The 26,819-nt window shown below is 37.1% G+C and overlaps 1 protein-coding gene across 3 annotated transcripts; it reads left to right on the top strand.

Annotated features, from left to right (window-relative positions):
* tcf3b (transcription factor 3b) lies at window positions 1–26,448 on the top strand. Of its 3 annotated transcripts, none has more exons than XM_063012372.1 (21): window positions 1–530; window positions 4,932–5,028; window positions 7,834–7,906; window positions 11,340–11,386; window positions 11,506–11,578; window positions 11,881–11,921; window positions 12,037–12,163; window positions 12,258–12,304; window positions 16,006–16,105; window positions 16,875–17,011; window positions 17,265–17,394; window positions 17,899–17,957; window positions 18,218–18,296; window positions 19,285–19,358; window positions 19,485–19,700; window positions 20,244–20,355; window positions 20,449–20,596; window positions 20,847–20,900; window positions 21,995–22,230; window positions 22,389–22,536; window positions 23,298–26,448. In XM_063012372.1, exons 2-20 carry the CDS (start codon window positions 4,978–4,980, stop codon window positions 22,532–22,534), a joined length of 1,950 nt encoding a protein of 649 aa, XP_062868442.1. In that variant the 5' UTR covers window positions 1–530; window positions 4,932–4,977; the 3' UTR covers window positions 22,535–22,536; window positions 23,298–26,448. The 3 variants fall into 3 exon arrangements, with proteins under 3 accessions (XP_062868442.1, XP_062868441.1, XP_062868443.1); XM_063012371.1 differs by having other exon boundaries at window positions 12,034–12,163; XM_063012373.1 differs by lacking the exon at window positions 4,932–5,028 and having other exon boundaries at window positions 12,034–12,163.
* Window positions 26,449–26,819: the final 371 nt, after the last annotated feature.

Here is a 26,819-nt window from a genome sequence, read left to right as displayed (position 1 = left end):
TATTATTCTATAGTCCTAATCCGCCGAAATATAGTTCGAAAGCGTAAGTTAAGTGTTTTACACTAGGTGCGAAGTATCGTCGTTGTGATACGCATTCCAACCCTCGTCCTAAGGGTTATATTTATTTAGTTTTTTTAGAAAGACGCGACACGTACATTTTCGAAATTCATTTTGAAACAGGACACCTCTGGCGCTAAGGCCCCTCTTTTCCATGCGGAGGAATACGTTGTTGGGGCTGACAATGTGGATGGAGGTGGTTTAAGATGTCTACTGAAAGAATGAATCCATCTCAATTGTAGGAACAAAAAGGAAGTCGTGTGGCTGACGGCGAGCTGCTGTTTGGATACTTTGTTTTTACGGCGTGGATTGTGTATGAGAGGATGTTTAAAGCGAGAGTAGGAGACGTTTTGTGGTGAACAACGCTTTTCATGCGCCGAGCTTCAAATTCTACCCAAGTTAGTTTTTTTTTCTGCCTAACAGACTCAGGCTTTCTTTATAACCCCTGGATGTGGAACATCTAAAAAGCAGAGGTAAGTCTCTTTTTTTTTTTTGTATGCATTATATTAAATACAGTACATGTTCCATAACAACCACTTGTACACTCATTGCATTGTCATGCACAAACAAAGTCACTTATTGTTGCTTATTAAACTTATTAGTTGTGGACCTAATTTGGGACGTAAAATTCTGTAAAGATGTGCTACAGTTGTGTGTGTTATGTCTCGTATTATATACATCATTTTCAGTACATTCTAATTACATTTATCTAAACTTGATAGACACTTTAGTCATTTATGGATGTATATATTTTTTAAAACTTTGTTATCGTGTTTGACAAGTGCCCATATACACAGAACAGCCACCTTGTTCAACACCTAATGTTTTTAAATTGTGATTAAAGAAAAACAGGTCTTAAAAGTGATCCTTCCTTCGTTTTAATTTACTGTGGATTGAGAGTCGACTCTAAAGCTTCATAGCTGTTTCTACACGATGACTCGGTTCACGTTTACGCACGGACAGTAAAACAACTTTAACTTTGTTTTATTAACATCTAATACATATGTGATTTTGTCTGTTATTCGTTTTAGTTTGTTGTATGTATTTTCGCTCTCGTCTGTTTTGTTTGCATGTGCACACTTCAAAGGGGTCGAGAGTCTATACTAAAGACTCGATTCTCCGAATTGAGTTATTATAACGAGAGTCGACTCCTAAAATGCACAGTTGTTTCCACATAGTAATGTTGGAGCCTGAGTTAACGCAAGAACTGCGAATACATTGGTTTAAAGTTGAACAGTTAAACTTTTGTTTACATATAGAAATATGCTGTTCTCAAACGTTTATAAATTTCTGTTAGGTTTGCTTGTTAACTAAATATGAGGACTTTAAATTCATCCCAAAGAGTCGGTTCTTGGACTCCTGCTACGTAATCCTGGCTAATGGCATACAATAGATAGGCTACATTTTCCACCATTTAAGCAACATCAATAGAGGGGGTAGGATTAAGGGACAGATTATCCCACTCTAGTCAGGTTATCTTGTGTATTGAGGTCACCCTTGATTATTAATTAATATCCAACTAATTAGAAAGTTTACAAATTACTGAGTATGTTTTGAGTTGCAGTATGGTTATAAGCATAAAAGTGGTGAAACTTTGTGTGGGTGAATTTGTGGGTGAATTTGCCTCTGACTCGACATGTTCAACTAAACTGTAGCTGCAAAATTGGTGACAATTTCCAGCATTCCCAGTTTCTGTAAGTTCCATTAACCCTCGGCATTTAGAGCTGAGTTTGTGTTCCCAACTCTTTACAAAGAGCAGTGGCTAAATTGCTCTCACGTTTGGCAGGAAATTCCTCATGTTCCCCACCCCCACTATAGACACACAGCCAGCCCATCTACTCCATCAAAGTCATTTTCCAGGCAAAAGTTTAACGCCATTATTTATACACATTTATTAAAACAAATACACTGACCCGGGCTCCAGGCCACACACTCAGTGCTTGTTTATAAATACCATCTGAAGAAGGGCTTTAATGTGGAGATGTTGGTCATTTCGCAATGTCCAAGATGTCCCGAGCAGTCCAGGATACTGGGCAAAAACGTTAGTGGTTTCTTATTGGAAATGGTAGCTTGTAGAAGTAGAATGAGTTTACGGCCTGATCTAAATATTTACATTGTTCCAGTCCTGGAAGGTCGCCCTGTCTACTCAGGAAGTGGGGAAACTTTGGAAATACTGATACTTCCAATACTTCTTTTATTTGTGTTATTATTTTTTCTTCATCTGGGTCAGCAAAAGTTTGATTCTTTTATTTGTTTTTGAGCATTATTTTAAAGGCTGCGTGCGAGTTGAGTTAATGTAGAGTCTACATTGTAGACCATGGTGGTGTTGCTGCTGTTTTGCTGGAATTTTAGACTTGAACAAACATTTGACTTCTGTATATACCTAAGAGTGACGTCACACCCTGTCTAGACCTCATATATTTATGTTAGTTATCCAACACGCATTTTAAAAGACCAAAAGTGTTTTGCCATCGTAACATTAATCATGATAAATGATTAAATACTGCAGGCGTACATTTAAATGTTAGCAACAAAGTAAAGTAGCTGTAAAATCCCTTTTTATGTTATCTTTTAAGACTTTTTTCATGGCATTTAAGTCAATAATAATGTAAAATTCTAAAATAAATATTAAAAAACATTTCCATGCTTAAACCATGCAGTCTGATGTAAACAAACCGGCTTATGCTGTCTGCACAGAAAAATTTGCACCTTGATGTGACGTCACATTATTTGGTCATGTATGGCTTAAAAATGGACAACAGGCTGCATACTTTAATGATAAATAGGATAGTTGTGTGGTCTTGTTTGCTGCACAAATATGTTAATTTATGCCCTGGTACATCAGCGTAGGCAGCTCTTTCATGTGTGATGAGCCTGAAGTGTTCTGTGAGCCACAGGTTGAGAAAATGTCTAACTGTGGTTTAGAATTGTGCACCACGACAGACTTCATGAGACAGACACAAATGTGTATTTTTGTGTGCCTCTACACAAAGTGGTAAATTTTCAAAACCCCCAGACTTTAAGGGTTATTTTAGGTGTAATCTGCTCTTTCTGTGTAAACCAACAGCCTTAGTCGTTGTCATACTATTTCTGTCTTATGTTCTGCATCTTTAATAGTATATGTGTCCCAAATACTACTGTACTCTCACATGGTGTTTCTGTAGTTCCTCACGTTTAGTGCATAGCGTGCGGTTTGGAAAAAAGCTTGGAGCTTTGTTGTTGAATTAGACTAGGTTGTTGTGTAATAAACTGTACATTTAAATGTGACAAGCTTGCTAGATGGGCTATACCAAAATGGTACCCGGTGTCGGGTTGCCTGAGATATGTCAGTACAGTACGTCACACTATTGCATGCTATGAAAACTAGACAGTAAAGGTGGAAAACACTTTTTTCTCTTAAAACGCAGTAGGGAATTGTGTTTTTTTTTTTTGACAGTTTTAAGCTGATGATTGTATCAGGGCAATATGTGATGTTGACTGCAACAAAGATCATCCCTGTGTTCAAAGGACAGAAAGTATTTTGATGCTCATCAGCATCATGCCTTTGCTGTTTTACATAACTTGCTTGCATATGACAGGACTAGACAATTCTCAAAGTTATGGTAATGTCTTTAAATAGCCCAATTTTTTTTACTTATTTAAAAAAAAGTCAGTTTTCAAACATTCCTGAAGGTTTGTAATTGGTTTGTTTGCCCTGATCCCTGCTTTCCATTCAGATTTTTGTGAATGTTTTTTCCCCCCTCGCATGTCTACATGAAAAAAAAAACACAGTACAGTACCACGTAATATGTTACTATTCTCCAAACTGTGTACTGTGCTAACTTTTTACGTTTTTAGTGTGGGTTTATGCCACAACAGGTTGCAAACTAATATTGAGGATAGTAAAAGAAAAAGAAGTTGGCCTGCCAACAAGGCAGAGTGGGAAAATATTTATGGTTGGGAATTGTGGCCATATTACATATATTTTTTCTGTATTGCTTTAGCTCATTTTTATTTTATTTATGATATATGTATTTTGGTTATTTGTTTACACACTAATTAGTACACAGTGTGTAATTTTGGACACAGCCAAACTCTGTTTTTCTAGTAAATCAACAGTTGATGTAAATACAGCTGAATACTACAACATAGATTAACAAACCATGTAAAAATGTCAAAGTCAGTTTTTAAAGTATGTCAGTAAACAGAAAAATTAAATAGCTTCTACACAGACCATGTAGCCTTGACACTTAAAATAGTATACAGTTCTTGTTTTGAAGCAGATCAAGTGCTCGTTGTCATTATAAAGTGAAAGATTTATTTTTCCAGGATTGTCTTGGCTGGAGATGAGAGGAGAATTTGCTGTATATGCTGATTGTTCATATCAGACCCTAATGTTTACTTGTCCTTCACTGTTAAGAAGAATTTTTTTCCTCTTGGATTTTTGCCATGCTGTGTAATATAAGTGCTAGGTTGTAAACTGGCCCATTTCATTGCTTTAATATAAAACCATTGGTGTATTAAACCAGGGTTTAATTTCTGCACAGAGAACAGTTAGTTCATGCATTAGATTAATCAGGAGCAACTAAAGACTTCTCTCTTCTATGGAAATATCAAAATGTGGAAAGCTCTTTAAAGAGATCACTAAACACTTTTTCTGACCGTAGGTTAAGCTTAGAGTTGTGTCCTTAGTGTAAAAGTATTCTCCTGAAGTTGGGTTTGGAACTGGGTGAAAAGGAGAATTATCTGATTAGACATCTTGACTTTTGTTGTGCACATAAAGTGAAGTCAGTTGTACACATTTATTGTTCTTGATTTATACTGTGCTTGGCAGTGCTATATGCAGAATGAAACATTTTCTAGATTTAATTCATATTAGTGACTGTCTCTTGCAGGGCTCTTTAAAGACAGCAGGTCATAAACGAGCAGCAGGACCACAGAATGGCGGTAGAGACAGATAAGGAACTCAGCGACCTCCTGGATTTTAGTGCGGTAAGAGTGAATGTGTGTCTGACGGATGGGGGTGGGGCTTGAATGTGGGCCGTGGCAGAGGGGGTTGGGGGCTGAGGCAGAGTAAGTGTAGTTTGGTTGAGGGGCACTAGAGAGGTTCATTACGAGTCTTTGAGCACATGATCATTTGTGTACATCAGCATGTAAATATGACCAACGTTTGTGATCAAAAGATCTGAAAATGTGATACGCATGTTGTGGGTATGAGAGAGAACCATGATTGACTCACCATTACTTTACAATGATTCTCGTCTTGTTTTTCAGTAATTGTTTATGTTGTTTTTTACTGTTCAAAGTCAGTAAATTTAACCCAAACGTTTGCCCTTAGCTATGTAAGACATTTTCCCATCATGACAGGAATTTAGGACAGGAAACTGACCTTGGTGAATGCAGTGTGGAATGTCTGTTACACTCACGATGGGCCTCACGATCAAGTAGTCATTTGTCATTTTTAAGAATTTGTTTCAGTTTACAATTACAGTTGTGTACAAATGTTTTCTCTTATTTTTAACATTTTCCTTGTACTTCATTTTTTGTTTAGACACTGATATGCCAAGCATGTAACAATCAGTAATGTGCCAATATTTTGTTATTATACAATATAACTTTAGTTACTTTAATTAATTAATATTATTAAATGGATTATCATTACCAGTTATACTCTGCTAACCTATATATTTAAATATGTTCGCTGTGGCAAACATGAGGTTTATTACAAGTTTCAGTACCACCATGTGCTGAAGCTGATTACTTAAATATCGGGTGAGTCAAAATGATGTTAACACCTGAATGGCGGAAACCATTTATTCACAAAACATACTTCATATGTGTAAGATGATTTACAGGACTCAACCGGTTAGCCATCATGTTCAACACACAAAAACCAGTGAACAACAGTACCATTTAAAGCCCTGACACACATTTCGCAGGGAATAGTTCCATTAGTGTTAACATAATTTTGACTCACCCTGTATTATCACAAAATTTAAATAAACAGCATTTAAAATCACACCCTCGTGTACTAAGTGGTTTATAAGCACATGAGCAACAACATTTATTTATCACACACTTTTATTGGTGCCTTGCATGTAAAATTTTTTGCTAGACTTCAGTCTGGCATTATATTGTTCGTCACCAATAAGAGCATAATGTTTTAATGTTGCCAGGTTTGTATTTTCAAACTTGGCTGAAGTTAAATTTAAATAGTTACGGTAAGAGATATTATGACAAAGATTTAGTCTATATTCTTTTCTCGATGCAAAAGACACGGTTATTACTTCTAGGATCAGAATTTGATGTGACAATGTTAATCATCTTTAAATGTTAAAAATGGATGATTTTTGCATGTGCACAGTTGGGAAAATTTAATAGAAATTCAAAATTGGGGTTACGTTTGCAAACTAACTTCATTGCTGAGAGAACATTCGACTAGTGTAATTACATTTTTAAAAAAATAAGAAGACAACCTTATTGCCTTTTACTTTTTAGAATAGAATCTTTATTGTCACTATACACAGGTACAATAAAATTTCGAATGGCATCTCTCCAATAGAGTAGCAGCAGTAGAGAAAAGACAGTAGTAGTAAAATCACAAACATTATTTACACTCTAAAAAATAAGATAAAAAATTTAAAAAAAAATTGTGTATTGTCAATCTTCAAGTCTTGTTTTCACTGAAAATTGCTGATGTTTTTTGTGCTTTCGACTGATTCAGTTGTTCTGTATTGGGAGCAAAAAGTGTATTAAGTCACTTTTTTCATGGCCGCCACTGACTCTTCCCCATGGATGTATATGTTCCAGAGTTGTTCAAGAGTCCATGTATATGTTTATAACAAAGGCAGAGACATTAGTTTATGTCAATCTCCACTCGGGTCTCTTTGTATCCCAGCAAGCGAGCTATCAATTTTCTATTCTTTTATCCTTATGTCATCGCCTTTCTTTTAGTCAGTGATGTACAATGACATTAAACTCATTGGTTTAAGTGAGTTAAAGACTTGAAATCAATACCCCAGTGTTTATTTAGTGTTAGTCCAATGACATGCAGCCCTGAATAAGTATTTATTCTTAGTGTACCAACAAAGAATATCACTTTTCTTTATACTTGTAACTTCTGACTTTAATCTTATTTTTTTCCACTGTGAAATTGATTTGTGCATAATAAGCCATCTGCCTGTTTTTTGTTTTTTAGACATCCTTTTTTTTTTTTTATGAATTTAACTATTTTTACAGTGTTTCTAGTTTTCCACAAACCAGGGTTGTTGCTTAAAATGTTTAAAGACACAATAGGTGATAAAACATTCCAATATATTTATTTAAAAAACAGTTTGTTAATGCATTTAAATGCTTTATTATCTGTTGTTGCATGCTCAATTTTAATGACTCATAGTTTTGATGACTGACTTGAACTGAAAGTTAAGAAGCTAAGAAGTCACTTTTGACCTGTTCTTTGACCACCTAGTTAATAAGGCAGACCCTCTCTATATATACGACATTGTGTATATAGCTTATAATTGTGGGTCATTTATAAATGTTTGTTTGTATCAGACAGGCTGTTTTAAGTATGTCATAAACCGTTGATAATCTGGTGTTTTCAAGCACAACGTTCACTAGAGCTGAATGGTTTAACAAGGAAAAAAACAGTGACCAGCAGTTTTTTTGAACAAAAATACCTTTTTTCCCCACTTTGAATTGCTCTGACAGAAAAGGCTAAATTAAGTCAAATCTTCTTGCAATAGAGTAACATTTATTCCATGTGCTTATCTTTTTGTTCTTTGTTTCTTGCTGTAGATGTTTGCACCTCCTGTGGCCAATGGAAAGACTAGGCCAATCACACTTGCCAGCAGTCAGTTTGGAGGCTCAGGTAAATTTTTTCTATACATTTTCCATACATACAATCTAGCAGTCATAAACAATGTTTTATCTCAGTACTCGAAGCAATGTTTACAATGAACAGTATCCTTTATGCAGTATTGCTAAGACAGGAACTTATTACACACTAGCAAAGCATGTGAAACACAATGTAAAAACATTAAAGGAAAACGAGAGCAAATCCAAAGGCTAAACACACTAACAATACCAATAAAACTGTCCAGATAGAGAATTAGTGAATTTGTATATAAAACAACCTGGTCATATTGCAGTGTTTTCACAGAAAAATTATTTTTAATACCAAGGGTTAAGTTGGAGGTTTGGGTCTTTTTTTTGGTTTGGTGGGGGCAAACAGTCGGCTCCAAAATTAAAAAAAGGTAAGTTAACTTATTTCACACAATATTTTTAGAGGTAAGATTACCCAATTTTAAAATTTTTTATAACTGAAATTTACATAAATCCTGATTATACTTTACTTTTAATTCAGTGTTTAGGAACTGTTTAGCAGTCATCCATAAATGTGTTTCTTTGAAATGGAAATATGAGGTGATGTATGGCCCATATTATGTACTAAATTAAATAATAATAAAAACAAAATCCACAAATTCCTCCCTATTAAAAGAATATACCATATCATCTTAGTTGCAACAAATCTTTATTGTAATTAATACATTTGGCCTGTTGTACCAGCAAAATCGGGGTAAAAGTTATTAAGTGCTTTAACTTTTTTAAGTGCTTGTTTTGCAAGTTTACTACCTTTACTTTTGACTTTTAGCTTTCTTTCGTTTCTCACGCCATATCATGTGATTCTGCAAGTGTTAAAAGCCTGATGTGTCTTTGTATTTTGTCAGACTTTCTCAGGTCTGTGTGCTTTTCTCCCCATCGACACACCAAACAACTCACTCAATGAAGCAATCTGAGAACAAAGGGTTAAACGAAGGACTTATGGTCTCTAAATGATTCCCCCTCCCCACAGCACAAAACACTCCTCCCCCTGAACAACAGAACACTTTCTCCCCCACCAACTTGCAGGAAATGGCTTTGCAATGAAACAAAGCTTCCTCTTTGCCCCCTGCCATCTTGGAAGCTCCTCAGGAGGTCAACACTAAGATAGCAAAGTACACACTGAGAGAGATCAGTGTCATTCTCAGTTTATAACAACCTTTATCAGCATTTTAGTCTGTTTGTTCAGTTTGTCTACTAATGCCAAAGTGACAGCCTTGTGATTATGTCCAGGCATGTCAAAATGACCCTGTATGACCAGCAGTAATTTTTACAACTGGTTCTAGCCTGATTGCTGTTCTTTGATCAGTTTTGTTTCCATCCCTGGGCTCTAGAAGAAGCACGAGTCTGGATTGTAGATCATCCATTTTATATGGTCATTTACAAGCCCTGACTTCATGTGACCTTAAAAATGTTGACAGTTGTGTCAGGGATGATAATAAAGAGCAATTTGATCAAACAAAGCCTTTTTTGCACCCACATCTGTTTTTTAAAGGAAAAGTGCTCAGAACGGTGTTAATTGCATTAAACTTCTTTTTCCACTCCACCCCCACAACTCACTTTTGTAGTGTAGTGTTTTGCTGGATACCTGTGTAGAAAGGAACACTCCCATCAACGGCTCTTCACCAACCTCTCACTTGGTCACCTCCACAGCTGTCGATCTCGTCACCCATAGTGGCTGGCGTTAAATAGGACAGGACCATTTCCCTCTTGCTTACACCTTGCCAACTTGATGCACACATGCGTAAACTTTTAATTTGTGTTTTGGTGGATTCAGAGAATAATACAATGCTGGAAGTCCTTAACAGAGGACACAACCTGATAAAAAGCATAGGTCTTGTGGTGAAATGAAATCAATTTTTCGGCAACCATTGTTTTGCTTTTTATGTTTTGAGATTTATGATACCCCAAATAGATCTAGCTCATAAACAAAGGAAAGGCACTGCTGCTATACAAATACTGACTTTCTAATATTTACTGAATAGTATGTTCACTGATTCTCCTCTAATGGTCACATTACTATTTAAATAGTAGTATTTGCTTTTAAACATAGTGCCTCACCAGAGTGGCTGTATTGCTCATGCAGTATGTTTTAAAGGGGCTTTTTCGTCTTCCTGTGGCTCCAAACTCAATTTGTCTCATGACTGTGAATTAATATTTATTGACTTAACGGGCTGTGCAGTTATTTGATGAGGGTTTCTGTCACCATGAAAAAATTGGTTAGTGGCTGACCAAAAAATTATTGATTGTGCAGTGCATGGTACAGCAGCACTTGTTTTAAGTTGTGTGCTGTTGAAATGATTTAAGATGATACAAAAAGTGGAGCAGGTTCTTTTGATGACTTGCTTTTAAGCCCAACTGTTGGTGTAAGTTTACTTCTTAGTGCAATGTGTATGATCGGCTACTCATTACTACGAAGTAAGCATAAGTACTCATCACTTGCTGTCAATCCCAACAAAAGTTGTTTTTAGCCTCATTGTAGGTGCAGAAATATGTCATAGATCTGCCACGAATGTCAGTGAAAGCTAAAATCAGCTTCCTGTAAAGCTACTTGTAACATTCCTGTCATCTTATACTCCCCCTGAATGACTTCTCACGTTTCCACCTAAAATATTTTTTAATGGCGGATTCTTTCACAAAGCCGCTTGGTGCCCACTTCATTTGCCATGCCGCCTGCGTAGGCTTCATAGATCATGGCTGTCAGCATGGATGTCGCTATTTGCACTGCTTTGTTAGCTTCATCACTCATGCTCAGCCTTCAGCCGCTGCAATTGCCGAGACCCCCTCTTCCCCTCAAAAGGGGAATATGAATATTCATAAAGCGACTGCATTAATATGCACAATTATGCAAATCAGCATGCAATTAAGCCGTGTGTCTCCTGAGAGCTTATTGAGCATTAAGGCAGAAAACAGGGAGAGAAAAGAGAGGTTTGGAAGTAAATTATGCACTGTATATGTTCATGAGTTCTTTTATAGTGGCTTTGAATGTTGTCCAGATTGACTTCCTATACGTGATGCAGGTTACTTTATTGCATAGGTGTCTGTCATTTACTGAAATGTCATCCTGTTCGCCTCTTTAAAGTTCACTGCTAAGCTTATGTTGATGCTACTACAATGATTCTTTGCTTTGTTTTTTTTAAATAATGTCTTTATTTTAAAGCACTTTTAATGAACACACAGTCTCTTTATAATCTTGGATTTTGAGATTAATCCTCACTAAATTACATGTGACGCCATCGGATAAGATCTATTGTTGTGGCCTTTTGATGCGGCATCTCCTGTAATCAGAGAGCTATAAAATAAATGTTAATAAAGCCCATGTGAATAAATACAGATGGAACTGGGATTTCTTTTTTCATTCAGTCTTTTAAACTTTTATTTGCCGTCTGTTACTAACTTTACTGGCATCCTGTGCCTTGCAGGTTTGGATGAGCGCAGTGATTCCAGTCCATGGGCAGCCGGGGAGCAGGTTAGCCCTTCTTTTAATCATGAACGAATACTGAGAAAGAAATGCTTCATTAACAGAAGAAGAATGAATGTAAATGAAATTGCAACATTTAAATTCATATTTGTTTTTGATTTCTTCAGAGTTATGGTGAAGGCTCGCACTACAACGAGCATGATTCGTTATCTTCCCCATTCCTCAGCTCAGGGATTGGTGGTGAGTTTTCCTTCCTGTTTTTGGATGTCTTTGTGTGTATTCATGTGTGTTCTGGTGATACTAAGGCTGCTGGGGCAGAAATTCTCCTCTGGGCTTCAACCAACAGTGGCTCTTTGTACCAGAGAAGTTCCCACTTTTGGGGGAAGGGCTGACTCATAACCTTTGAGTTACTCTCTTATTAAATAAAAAAGGTTTCTTAACTGATTTCATTATTAGACCACTGCAGGATGCTTTAATTTTGCTTTTTGCGGGTAAAGTTTCACTAAAGTACTTTAATTGCATTACTGTTTTTCTACCTACAGGAAAGAATGAAAGGGGACCTTATTCTTCATTTGGATCCCAGGTATGCTGAACTAGCACTGTCAGTAAAGACATAGCCTGGCACTTAAAGATTTAAATGTTTTTATATGTTTTTGTTCAGTACATTTTATTTAGTTGTGCTCTATTCTGTACAGCAGGGCTTCCTGCCTTCAGATATCATAATGGCCAATGCTGATGCCATGTCTCCCTCGGGCCACAAATCTGGCTCTCAGTTTTACTCCTTCCCAAACAACCCCCGGAGACGGCCACCAGACGGAAATATTGGTAGGAGCAAAATCACTTAAGAAATACTATGAACTTTAATATGCAACTGTGTAGGACTTGTGCTTTACAACCTTGTGACCCTTTTCTCTTCCAGACACCCAGCCAAAAAAGATTCGAAAGCCTCCAGGACTGCCATCTTCTGTAAGTGCAGCTAGCCTCCAATTTCTCCAGCTTTCTTTCTAAGCTAGTTTAGCATTAGTAGGTTAGTGACAAGGGTCACACACTTGCACTGTATCAAAGACTCAGGTACAATGTGGTATATTGTGACTGCAGTTTGCTTGTGTTTGTGCAGTTTTAATCAAGTAGGTGGTCTGTGCAGCTGAGCACTATTACACATACCTCGGCTATTTCTGGGAATGTTGAAGCTAAACTTCCAGACTTAAGTCATATAAGAATCAGAGCAATAGTGATTTTCTGTAACTGGAAAGGTTGTTAATTGCTTTAAGGGTTTTTAAGGGAACCCCTTGGAAGGACCTGGATTTCTGCATTAATTACACATACATACCTTGCCAAAGTCAAATACATTCTGCATAAATTCATAACACACAATAGTATCTCTGCTGTCTTTAAGACACTGATCAATTATCCATCAAGTATTCTGGCTAGAAAAGGTATTTAAATGCTTGTATGTAAAAAAAAAAAGGAATGGTTGCTGATCAGATTTGATCAATTTTAGGTCTTGCCGTTTTTAGGTCGTACCACAGTATCTAAATAGGGTTAAGGTCTAAACTCACATTCACATATTTTATGTGTTTTGAGTCATGTTACACTATTCTACTGTTATTAAGCTTCAGATGTTGGTCTGGTGTACACTGTAGTTTTATGTGCTGTCCGTCCAATAAGACCTCAGTGGTGATCTTATAGTACACACATGACGAAATATTTTACACAATTAAAAATAAATGTATGCAGATATTTTTGGTACATTTGGGTTCTTTGTAAGCGTATGCATTGTTTTTACATACTGTTTAAGACATTGCAGAAACAGGAAGCTTTAGGAGCTGAGGCAGTTTATATAAATGCAACTTGGCTTGACCTTCTCTCGACGCAGTGTTTGTTAAAAAGACCATAATTTAATAAGGTTTGGGTTTTTTTTTTAAAGAGGTCCTGGGCTCGCGACTTATTCAGTGAGTAATTGTTTAGTCTTGGACGCCAAATGAGCTCACCACGTGCCCTCCAGACACCCCTCCCCCACTAAACACTAGCCCGACCTACGCCTGACCACTCAACAATGTCCTTCCCTCTTCGTTTAGGTACCAGTAGTAAGTCCCTCTTCTGTGCCCCATTTATTTCTCTTTCTTCCTTTTCGTCTCCCTCTTTGTCTCACTAACCTGTCTCAGTTCAGATTAATAGCTGCTGATGATTCTAAGTTTTTTCTCCCCCCTTTTTTCAGAAGTCTGCTCTCTGGAGTCTGCTAGGTAACTTCCTGTTGCCCAACACCCTTCCTAATACCCTAAGGCCTGCACTTAGCTCTCTAAGACCGTGTGTGCAGTGCTCGTGCGGCATGAGAAGTTTCAAATCCCTCAGACTTTTAGTGTTTGTTTAGGGTTTTTCTTACTTTTATTTTTCTTTTCTCTTTCTTAGTTTTTCGTTTGTTTGCTTTAGGTGGCATACAAATCTAAAGGTTTATTTACTTTGCTTCAGGCTAGGTATCTGCGTTGCCGTGTTTGCACAGATTAAAAGAGAAGCAATATTTCGGTTTTTGGGCAAGGCCAGTGTCTCGTTTTGTCTTTGCAGACTCTTTTCTTTGGCTTTCACGTGACCAGCCAGTCTATTTTTCTCCACCCCCTCCCTTCAGCAAGACCTCTCCCCTTGTCTTTTCGCTCAACAACCCCCCCTCCCTCCCTTCATGCTCTCTCTCTCTCTCTCTCTCTCTTCCACGTCCCTCCACCCTCTTCTCTTCAGCCCAGCTGCCTGTGGAGTTGGACAGGATCCAGAAGCAGGCAGATGGCTCTGTAATTAGAAGTGCATCTCTCCATTCCCTTTCCACTTCTCCCTGTTAAATCAAATTACAGCAAAAAGAGAAATATCAGTTTGCTGGATTTGTGAATTGCCTTCATTGGGCTTCAGACAACTTCCTCTTTTACTCACGTGCCAAATTTTCTATACGTTACACTCTAGAGCAGTAGATGACGTGTCTCATGTAGGAACAAATACTGTGCTGGTATGTGGCTGGATGGAACTCACAAGCGTTACATTGAATTTTTGTTAATATCTTATTACTACTCCGTTACTATACAATTCCTCCAACATTTAATGATTATTTCTTCATAACACATACCTGTGTGAGCTGTTTCAGAGGTGCAGAAAGTACAGATTTTAGGATCTATTCCGATTTTTAAAGCTAGGCCTGTCACGATTTCAGTTGAATCACCTGATGTTGGTTAAAATCGTGGATATTTTGGATCACTGCTATTTTATTCAAGTCAGATTTTTGGTCCAACATTTTATGTAGTTTCAAACAAAGTTGATGGTTAGACTTAATTGAGTTAATTGTCTTGATCAAGTTTAATTCATAAATTAATTCATTGCTTTCATTAGAAGACCATTAGGAAACATTGTTCCATTGGTCTTCAAACTATGTACTGTTTGTATTGTTTGATTTACAGTAGTTGTGTTTGCTTGAGTTTTAATAGAACGTTTTTTGTACTGCATTGTGTGCTAATTTTAGAATTTAGTAAGTATTTCAGTAATAGGTTTAAATTGTATTGTTCCTGGTAATAGTTGGCTATTGGTCAGAATAATATAACAGTGAGGGGAAACAACCAATTGTTTTTCATTTCATCAGCTGCTTTATTCTGGTCAGGGTCATTTTCTTTTCTTTATATACTTTTTAATGTACTTGAAGTCAGGAAATGGGCTACTCGAACACCTTTAACGTCTCAAAAAAACAAGGCTTTTTGGCTTTATGTTGGAGGTTGTTTTTGTAGTATCCAGATTTGTTTTCTTTAGCTAATACAAATAAATTCTCCTGTAGTACGTCCCGGTACATTGCTCTATTCATGTTTGTTTTAATGACGTGTAATGCCTCAGTGCTGTTGAAAAGGAATCAGCCTCATGTTATCTGCTGCTGTTATTCTAATGTTCATATACTGTATATGTTTTAATGTAGTGTTTGATATAGTGCAGTAAGCAAATTAAGCAAATTTTCTGTTTAAATAATATAAAAGTGAAACTATAAACATGCTAAACTGAAAAGTGGGAGGAAACTATGAGTTACCACCATGCATTATTATACAACAGCACTTATTTATACTTGGAATGTTTCCAAACAGTTGACATTTTGGTTTATTTGTTAAGAATGTGCTTATATGATTCACTGTAGTTACATAATGAAATTGATGCACAGGTGGACCAATTATAAAAAAAAGAAAGTCTGCTGATTGATTGCTATATAGACAATAAAAGTGACATTCTAGTACAAAACGGCTGCCACATAAACCACAAAAGGTTTGTTTAAATCTATAGTGCATTGGATTCTGAAATTAAGCATTCATACATGCCCTTTTAGTACACACACATTTTATTTGGCTTCTAGGACAGTGAGAGGATGCACAGACTGTGCCACGACATGGCTGTGGCACTTTTCCCAGCATGCTGTGTTCCCAGTTTCTGCCACATTATCTAAGAGAGCATTGTGGAAACGCTTGTGCACGTCATTTGCACCATAAATCTATTATTAAAGGAAATAAATACATCATTGTACTTTTTTGGATTCTCTAGAGTGCTAAATAGCTGAAGCAGGCACAATTCTAAGCAGGCACCGCTTAGGTCTCTGTGATGTTGTTCCCTTAAGTGCAGATGGATTTTGATGCTTCATTACATGCTTTTGTTTTGGCCAGGTGTATGCCTCCACATCGGGTGAGGAGTATCCCCGGGACAGTGCTGGATATCCAGGCTCAAAACCAGGTCACGTGTACCCTGGTTCCTTCTACATGCAAGGTACAAGTATGAACATAAAGGTTACTGTACAATACATAGTTTAATAAGAGTTATGGTAATTAAGGCATCAGATTTTGCCACAATATACATTTACAAAATGTTAACAAACCAAGATTCCAGATGATTTTTTAGTTGGGTGTTTTAATATATTGTGGCATTTATTTAATGCAATAAAGCAATACATTTACCCCAGATTCAAAGAGACTATATTATTTTTTTTTTTTTTTTTTTTTTTTTTTTTTTTTTTTTATAAAAGAATTCAGAGCCCCACCACCACATTTTTAATTTCATTGTTCAAGTTGACTTAACCACCCTGTGCATTCTGGCGACCTCTGCTGGTTGCATGAAATTCACTAGGTGAAAAGGGCTGCCGACCAGCACATGTCAGAATGCACAGCCAAGGCCGTAATTACAATAGATATCTTTAATTTTTAGATGTGCTCATAATGCCCCCCACCATCCACAATATACTGACTTTTCCACTCACTACCTTAAGGGTCAGTGCTCCCATCAGTTACTGATGGCAGGATAGTTTTAAAATGACAGGAAGCCTCAATCCCCCCCATCCCTGGGTAAATTTGACCCCCCCCATGTTCAATTCATGGCTATGACCTTGATATCTTCACGTTGTCTAATGGCAGCGCATCTGTTGGACAGTAGGAGGTGTTTTTGTAGTAGCAACATAGTTATTCTTTATCAGGCTCTGTCGCAATGTATGGTTAAAATACAGCCATTCAAATAATATACATTCTTACTGTTTGTTTGACAGAGGGTTTGCAGCCTTCCTCTGATCCCTGGACATCTTCTGGGCCTCTGGGCCAATCTAGCTACTCGGCCATGCTAGGAAACTCTCCTCACATCAGCCAACCTGGCTCCTTCACTGCTATTAATCCACAAGATAGGCTGGTGAGTCCCTTCATACTTTATTACTCTGCACTCACAATGTAACATAAAACAAGATGTTTTGTAAGCAGTCATTTATTTTCTTTAAGCTAAGGCAGTTAAGTGATTTTAACAGATAGAGGCTTATACAAAAGAACTTCTTAAGCAAGCAGCAAGCATGTTTCTGTCTCGTAGTTATAATTTAGGACGGATATATTCTTCATATACTATCTTTAATTGTAAATGATGCCTAATAAATGTGGTTGCCTCCTTTTAGAAACGCCAGCCACTGCCTCTGTCGCCACAGAACTACCCTCTTCATGGAGCAGATGTCAACGGCTTTCATTCAAGCTCAGGAGCCTACAATCACACATCATCTTCTATCAATGGAGCAGACAGCACTATGGGTATGACTCCAAATACATTAGCACTTTCTGTTTTGCATGTAGATGATACTATAATTGTGTGATTTTTATTCTGGGGCTGCCATAAAAATAGCCCTTCTGCTTTTTGTTGTGCTTTTACAAAGATTTCAGAGTAATCATTATTCATTTGTGCTGTTCCATGTTTTATGGATGTGGTTATAATCAAAAGGATAATTTTGATTGTGGACCTGCCAACTCCATATTAATGGACACAGCTTTTGAATGGGATATCCAACAAGGTGATGGTCAGGTGTCCACATACTTTTGGCCATAAGGCTAAAAGCATAAGATTAAGCAGCCATGTATTGTTTAATACAGTTAATTAACATGCATTTTGAGGGTTTGAATATGGTTTAACACTACTATTTAAAAAAAATAAATAGAATCCTGCAATCAAGTGGTTTCTACAACTAAAACGTTCATGTCAAGAGTAAATTTTGCAGTAAATTGTTGCTAATAAAGCCTCTCTCTCTCTTTGCCTAACAGTCAGTAGAGGTTCAGCCACAGGCAGCTCAGGTGACGAGATCGGAAAGGCTCTGGCGTCGGTAAGTAGGGACTCATTAGTGTTTACCCCTCAGGCACCATTTAAAACACCAGACACAAAATTATAATTGGCTTATTTAATATTGATTTATTTAATTTAATATTCTATGCCTGGTCATGGTTACTTAATTACTAACAGTGAACTAACAGGAGTACAAAGCCGTGTTGGCTATTTCACAAGCAAACCCTTACTTTCCAACTGTGCACACGGTATCATAATACAAACAATTTGCGCCATTCACCATATGTTTACTTATCGCAGATATACCCTTCAGACCACAACAGCAACAACTTCCCTTCCACACCCTCCACTCCAGTCGGCTCCCCCCAGGCCATTACAGGTATGTAACACACACACACCCACGCACACTTTTTAATCTAGTTCTGCAGAAACATTTTGCAGTTGATTATCAGACAACTGAAACAAACCACTGGGCATGAAAAGTGCTGTTCCACAGGAGCACATGGCTGTACTGAAATGAATTATAACTAAGCTCTGCAGTGACCTCTGCTGTCCATGACAGTTACTGCAGGCTTCCCAAACGCATTTCCTACTTTAAACTCTGAGGAGTGTCCACTAGAGAAGCAGGCTAGAACTTAAGCTGAGCTTTTAATAACAAAAGGATTGAACTAATACACAGTTTTAGAACTAAAGTTAAATATTTAAATACAGTTTATATATTTAAATGAAAGTGTATGGACTGTTATATCTTCATCTTTAGATATTAGATACATTACTGTAAGTTTTGTGGGGGGTTTTTAATTAAACATTTTACATTTACATTTTCAGCATTTTAGCAGATGCTTTTATCCAAAGCGACTTACAATTATGACAACACAATTTTAAGCAATTAAGGGGTTAAGGGCCTTGCTCAGGGGCCCAACAGTGGCAACTTGGCGGTAGTGGGGATTGAACCGGCAACCTTCTGATTACTAGTCCAGTACCTTAACATTTTGTATTGTTTATAAGTGGTATTTTTTAAAAGGACCCTCCGTAGATATCAATATCTTTCTGCAAAGTTTCTATACTCCTGCTTTGCTTCATTCACACACTTACCACACATTCTCACTCCTGTCATGAATTCCTGGTATATTCAAAGTTTTTTTTTAACTTTAACTTTAAGTTTGATTTCTTTGGCTGCTCTCCTTTATATTATGGCATCACTGCAGTGAGTGTAAAAACTGTGGCAAGCCTGATAAGTGGACCAGATCCAATGTTCTTGACACAACTGTCTTATTTCTATGGGCTTGGGACCTACACTAAAAGCACACTGACGAGTGCACCCCCAACAGCTAGGTGGCTTCTTATTAAATTTTGTTGTTTGACAGGTGCTTCTCAGTGGCCTAGACCTGCAAGCCAGACAGCCCTCTCGCCTAGCTATGAAGGTGGATTACATGCACTTGTGAGTATTAACCCATTCCACAAAAAAGCCTAAACTCTCAAAGTTCAAGAGAAAAGTTGTGAACAGTAAAATAATTGTAGTAAAATTGTTCCATTTTTAAAATCGCGTTGCTCTCCTGTTGTACAGCAAAATAAAATGGAAGATCATCTGGAGGAGGCCATACATGTGCTGCGCAGTCATGCAGTTGGTCAGGGTCCGGGGTCCAGCCTCAGTGGAGCTCACTCAGAAGTTCACAGCTTGCTGGGAGCAGTCTCGTCATCTGTTCATAATGGAGCGCTGGCAGTCCTTGGCCAGGGCTTTGCTGGTGCTGTACTGGCTCTGGGCAACAGGCACCCTGCTATGGTGAGTTCACTCATGCACTGCTACTGTTTTCATTGCAAGTTCAAGTGGTGTTAAAATTAGACAGACAGACAGACAGACAGACAGACAGACAGACAGACAGACAGACAGACAGACAGACAGACAGCTTCCCTTTGACCTTCCCCACCAAACAAATCAACGCATTAGAGCCTTTTACAAAAGTATGTTGAATCTGAATCAACTTTTTAAGTCTAATAGGCTCAACTGTTTGACTTGTTTTTGTATTAATAAATAAAAATGTACAATTACATTTTTGTAATTGTGTTTGGGTTGTGTAATGGCCCAACAGTGACAGCTTGAGCCCTCTGTCTTTTAATCAATAGTCCATTGCCCTAATCACTGAGCCACCACTGCCCACACATTAAGTGACAAGTCCTTTAGCCAGTAAGAATACCAAGATATATTCTGTAACTAAAATAATCGGATTAACAATAACAATGTTAAGAGTCCTAGTTCATTTAGCAGAAAAAAATCTGATGTACACAAACCTTTGGTAATTGTTTTGTTTTCACGTCTGTTCCTCAGGGTGGCAGTCACCATGATGACCCTGCTTGCCTTCCTCCCAGCAGCAGCCTATTACAGTCGTCCCATGCCCCAGGCACCCCACAGCCTGCAGGAGCACCGGAGGGTTTCAGCAGTCAGTAGCACTCTAATCTAACTAAACTACTTTTAGATGTGCACAGACATGTATGTTGTGGTTTGCAGGTTTTTGACCAGTCTTTTACTGCAGGTTTGCCAGGAGGTGTAGCGGGTTCAACACACTCTTCAAACAGTACAGACATTAAGAGGGAAGACAGAGAAGAGGACGAGAACTCTTCTGTGGCAGATAAGTCTGAGGAGGAAAAGAAGGAGAGCAAAGTGTCTCGTAACAGAACAAGGTACGGCATCCCTTTCTCCTGATGTTTCATTTGTTTTTCGTTAAAGAAATATGCATATAACTTTTAACATGTCTTTTAAATCCTGTATGATCAAAAATTTAGGATTGGTATTAACTCTCTGCTTAACTGTTTATCTTTGATAAAGATTAAGACATTTGTTAAACGTTTGTTTAGTGCCTGGGCTTATCCCAGACACAATACTCCCACTCAGTCTTTTTCCTCCCCTCCCCAACTTTCACATTGTTTTCAGAAAGGAGGCGTTCTCCTTCCAGATCCATTCAAGTATCTCAGACCAGGGTGAAGAGTAAGTCTATCTCCCACTTAAGAATGCACTGCTGAGACTCCTCAGGATCAGTCAGTCTGGTTTTTTTTGTCTATAAACAATTTGAATGTTTAAACTTAGAAGTCATGGTAAACAATCAGACATGAAATGTTTCCTCAATGGTATACCTTCTGCTTAAATATTGGTTTATAATGCTGGTTTAAAATGGGTTTAGGATTTTTCTTAAGCTTTGTAAGCTTAGGTCTCTGTCTAGATTTTCTTGTAAAGTGTTTGATAAAAATGAATCTGATTTAACCAATCATTTAGCGAGATTTTAAAAACACAAATCCAGCCACCACCAGAAAGTTTTAACAGTAAATATTATCCCAAAATTGTACAATACTAATAGTATACTGATACCATTTGTGTACGGTGCCAGGAGTCTTGAAAGTGGCACGTAAGTATATACATTTACATTTTCAGCATTTAGCAGACACCTTTTATCCAGAGTGACCAGGACTTCCAGTTACTAGTCCTATACTTTAACCGCTGAGCTACCACTACCATCTTGTGCTGTCTGTCCCACCAAAATTCTCAGGTTCAATAGACAATGTCATGTTTCAATTTCAATTTCTATTTGAACCTTGTCTTAAAATGTTTCTAAACTGGTAACTTTTGGCTTGGTTGATCATCAGCAACATTAGCCCGATTTCTTTAAGACTTAGATACCAAACATGACTAGGTTAATTGTTTTTTTTGTTTTTTTTAATGCAAGAATTTTGTAAATGTTATTTTTGACCGTATTTTTAAAGTTGCTGTATATGTATATAACTGAAAAAGTATTACAAAGTAGGTTGTTATTTGCATTTTCACATCCGTAATCCAGACAGTTCACAACACCAATAAAGAAAACTAAAGACCATGTATTTGGCCAGTAATTCATAATCAGCAGCCTACAAACTAGTGCTGACTGGCTACTTGTTTTTACAAAGAAAACATTTTTTAGCCCTCACTCCTCAAAACGGGTAGCCACTTGTTTTTGGAAAGTCTCCGTTTGTGGGTTTGAATTGGCTGCAACTTCAATGGGGTTAAAATGATGCAAAATTTTAAATTTTACATATTTTCCTTTCTTGTAGTAAAGACGATGAGGATGATGAAGACTTGCCAGCAGAGGTGAAGCTAGAGCGAGACAAAGAGCGGCGTGTGTCCAACAATGCACGAGAGCGCCTGCGAGTGCGTGACATCAACGAGGCCTTTAAGGAGCTGGGACGCATGTGTCAGCTGCACCTGAGCATGGACAAACCACAGACCAAACTGCTTATCCTCCACCAGGCTGTCAACGTCATCCTCAATCTGGAGCAGCAAGTGCGCGGTTAGTGTCGAGCTGTTTAATTTTTTACTGTTCATCTATGTTCATAGTAGAGGATTGGGCTGTTGTACTTTGTTATTAAGCTCAGATTTATTTACTGTAAGGACTTTCTAAATATGTTGTATAATTGACCCCACCCCCATGTGTTTTTGTACCTTCAGAGCGCAATCTAAATCCTAAGGCTGCATGTTTGAAACGTCGGGAAGAAGAGAAGGTGTCTGGTGTGGTGGGCGACTCTCAAATGTCACTGCCAGGAGCTCACCCAGCTCTAGGTGGTGATGGGCACAATCCTGGTAATCATATATGATGGTAGGTATTCAAAGTTAATTTGTATTTTTACTGCACTGTTAAATCTGGTGTTGCACTAGACATAAAAAAAACTATCACTTGAGTAGGTGACACTTTCTTTAAATAGTATTCTTATTATGCATCAGGCTGAATGGTACAGTAGCACAAAAACGTTTTTGCCGGGTATAATTGATAATTGCTTAATAGAAACGTTGAGTAATGCAAGTGAGAGTTTCTGACCAAGATACTGGGTGCCCCGGTTTTGCTGCAGTCTAACATGTTAGCCTCTCACTGTGGACAGTTTAAGCTCATAAATTTACATCTCAATGGTGCTGGGTGCTTATCAGACAAAATACTGCACTTACCGGTATGTCAGCATATTAAAGGCACAATTTTGGTGGGTTCATTTACAACTTAGTGTTTAAAATGTATTTTTAATGCAAAAATATAAATGGACAAGTAGAAACAAGAAATAACCTGGATCATGCCATAGATGACACAATCATGTGTATAAAGTGGCGTAAAACCCAAATAAAATGTCGTATTTATGTATAATTTGTTGAGCTGATTTATTTGGTTTACTTGATAACTCAGTTGCAACAAAATGTTAAATGTTTTACAGTTGTAACTTTCTCTGTGATGCCTTGATAGATTCTAATGATAGCCATCTTGGTAGTCCTGAAAGGCTTGGTTAAATAGGCTTAGTTTCACATGCTATCGGATGGTATTTTACTTATTCAACAAGCATTTATTAATCACATCTAATTTGACTTGTTCTGCAGATCCTTGGTTCATGGAAGAAGTGGCCTTTTATCTCCATCCTTTTCTGAGTGTGTTGACACGCAAACATGTTGACTTGGAAAGTAAATCGTCAATGAACTTTAAGAGGTGCATCTTCACATGTCCAGAAACACAAAGTACTGCCAAAACTGACCCAACCCATTGTGCAGCACTCCTGACCATGATGACCAGCGTAAATGTGAAGAACTCTATGTATTTTATTTCCTTTTTGTATTTTTCTGCTTCCATAAATGATGGATCACAGGGATAGATGTGTTGTATCCCCACGCCTGTTCACCCCACTGCTTAGTGTATGTGGGAAGAGAAACTTGTCAAACAAATGTCAAAATCTAATCAAGGATTTGTGCCTAATTGTTACATTTTCTAGGAGACACTGAAGCAAAATGCTTACTTGTGTGGAACAAATTTGTTTGGGAGATGCTTGTGTATGAGTAATGTTTTATGTAGCTTGGCATTCCCTACTTACAGGTACAGTCTTACATGTGTAGTGTAACCAAACCCATGTAAAGTGGGCAAAAAACCTGTGGTGCTTTTGAGGGACAAAAGTATCCCATCATGCCCAGGTTCTCTGGACTTAGGCTTGTCATTAGAGACCAGGGAAACTAATCAGACTTTTGTGAAGTTAATTGTTTCAGGAACGATCCACTTCTCTTGAAACTATTCACATTAGACTGTGGCTCATGTGAGCTCATGTGATGCTTTCACTCGAAAGGTGTCCATAACCCCGCTCGTAAATATTTGGTGTATTTGATGAGAAATTAATCAGCTCCCAGTTCTTCAGCCTCGGCATTCCTGCTTGTTTTTTGGTTCTTTTAATCTTTTGTATAAACCCACAGTGAAGCTCAAATGCTTGCCAGTCTGGATGTTACTGTCCTTGCAGGCCTTGACATCTAAATTTTTCCTCAGTTTGTTGTCAGAGATATGAGAAATGTTTGGCCTGGCCTGTCTGCTGTATCAAATTAGGAAACATGGAGAGCAAAAAATCCAGCAGTTTTGTCTTATTTACAACAACAAGCAGAATGTTTGAGTTAAAGGCAGAAACAGTAAGGATGCCCACTCTTATCGAGTGTTGCCAAAACACTGAAACCTCATGTTCATCTCACTCATGCATAAAGGGATATTATTTCATCGTAAGCAAAATGTAAGAATATATATAAAGATATATATTTTGTTAGTATATACAATGTAGATTTAAAAAATAATTTTCAATAATGATTTGAGGTGTAAAATGTATATTGTACAACTGAAAGCAGAGACAAACAATATAGTAGGTGCATTTTCAGAATGGCCCTGGATCATTTGTGTAATGTTCAGTTCAAATCCATTCTGCAGTTATACTCCACTCACCAGATTTCACATGGACATGTTATGTTTACTTTCCATGTTGTTGTGTTTATGCTTCAGTTAGCTTTCCCATTAGAAAAAGAGCTGAAGAAATGAACTGATTGTAATGTATGAGAGTTCTTGGAGGTCCGTCATAAATTTGATTTCATTTGTTACTGTTGGTCAAATGATTTCCTTTTATTAGGAAAAGCTGTTACCGCAGCAGGTCAGTGTGATTACAGTTCCCTTCATATTGAAATGTTCATGGAATGTCGTATAGCAGTTATATAGCCACAAATGCCCAATTTGACTTAGGAACATTATGCAACTGGTTTTGAATGTATGCTCATATAGATTATACTCCTTGTTTGCTGTACGTTAAATTACTGCCAGTTAAGTTGATATTACTTCTTTTGACAGTATATCTATCAGTTTCTGATGGAAACAATACTTTTTGTGATGCATATGAATGGTTTAATGTATATAAGATATTACAGTGTTAAATTCATAATAGGTATGCTGATCGTGACCATTTTGGACACCATTAAATACCAATATTGTTTTCCAAGAGAGATTGGAATACATATCGATTAATGATAAAATGCATATTTGACTTTTAAAATATTTTCAATGTGGCCTTCTTGTTCTCAAGGCAGTCATATTTTGAGATTGGTGCCTTAACAGTGCCTGAATTTATTTTTCTTGTGAAAAAAATAATCTTTACCTGTCTTTTATCTGTCCTGACTTGCTTAAAGTAAACATATGACTATAAAGTCTCTTAACTGACATTTTATTTTTAGGAAAAAGGGAATCAAAATTTCCATAAAGCTGTACATCTCTAATTAGATCCCTTTGTGATTTGCCATAAATCTTAGGATTGTTGGACTTACCTTTGTTCACTTGTATAATCTTTTTGGTCTTGTCTTGTCCCATTATTTTGTTTGTTTGTTTGTTTTGACTTTTTGATCCTGAATATATTCTGGTATCTATAAAGCACATTATGGAAGTCAGCTCTTCCATTTTGGGGATTGTTCAAACACTAGACTGTTAGCAGTATTTCTTACCACCAGCTGGATTGACGTGCCATTCATAAACGTTAGAAATGCCTGATTGTAGGTCTTTCTCTCCAGCCGTCAGCACATACTATATTTCTGCTTTTGAAAGGGGATATTAATTACTTTTTATTAACTCAGAAATAAGTCATTTGCTTCTCTGATTTCTTTAAATGAATAATTTTTATCTCACTGTGCTCTTGTTGCCAACATTATAGAAAGACGTTGAACTGCATTTTTCCATAAAGCCAATCAATAATATGCATTACAGCTTTAGGTGGAACAAATTGTTTGCAGAGGGACTGCATTTTCTTATGTTCTGGAAGTTTCATGGTTTCACATTAAAACTCATCTTAAAGAAAACCTTTACAGGTTGTTTTGATTGGGCTGTTCTTAGAGTCTACTGTTGTACTCAAGCAGAAAATAAGAGAATTCTTTCCAAATTGTCATTGCAAAACACCGTTTAACTCTTTTTGTAGGGACATGAACAATAAATACTGCTGTTGTGGTTCCAGAGTGCCTCCTGGTGCACGAGTGTATGTGTGCGTGGGTGTATTTTTGGTCTTTTATTTTGGTCTTTGTTTTTATAAATATATATAAGTAGTTATTAAGACCCTGTCCTGTATATAACAGTAATGTAGCAATAAATGTGCCATTTTTAATAACAAAATTATACATTTTTTCAATGTCTGGCTTGAATTACTGTATACCTTTAAATGAGTTAATAAAATGTATTAGAGTGAATGATTGGACACCAGTCAGTTCTACAAGTTTTCTTTATCATTTTGATATTACAGAGGTAAAAATGTAAAAACACATGCCTAAAAATACTGAATCATTAGGGGTTATGTGTCGTTATTTCAGTGGTTTTATTAATGGGACATTATTTCATGGTCTTCAACTTTACCTTGTCAAATATAAATAAATAGAAATGCAGAGGGCTCCCTCTGCATTTCTATTTTGGGTTATTCGTGTTTTATTAGTAGTAACAACTTATCAATATTCTTTTTTATAGTTTTATTTATTTTTTATTTTATTTTATTTTAATCCTATTTAGGGTCACAGTTTACCAGGGCGAAATGTAGAAAACACCCTGAACAGGTCACCAGTCCATCACAGGGAAACACA

This window comes from Trichomycterus rosablanca, chromosome 17 (assembly GCF_030014385.1).
Source record: "Trichomycterus rosablanca isolate fTriRos1 chromosome 17, fTriRos1.hap1, whole genome shotgun sequence".
Taxonomy (NCBI): Eukaryota; Metazoa; Chordata; class Actinopteri; order Siluriformes; family Trichomycteridae; genus Trichomycterus; species Trichomycterus rosablanca.
This window is presented reverse-complemented; position numbering and strand designations above follow the sequence as displayed.

Bases quoted from the DNA above. Each gene is read 5' to 3' on its own strand.
- tcf3b (XM_063012371.1), top strand. From the start codon at position 4,978: ATGGCGGTAGAGACAGATAAGGAACTCAGCGACCTCCTGGATTTTAGT. The intron at 17,012-17,264 runs GTGAGTCCCTTC...GCCTCCTTTTAG, and splicing joins TTAATCCACAAGATAGGCTG to AAACGCCAGCCACTGCCTCT. The intron at 20,901-21,994 runs GTAAGTCTATCT...CCTTTCTTGTAG, and splicing joins ATCTCAGACCAGGGTGAAGA to TAAAGACGATGAGGATGATG.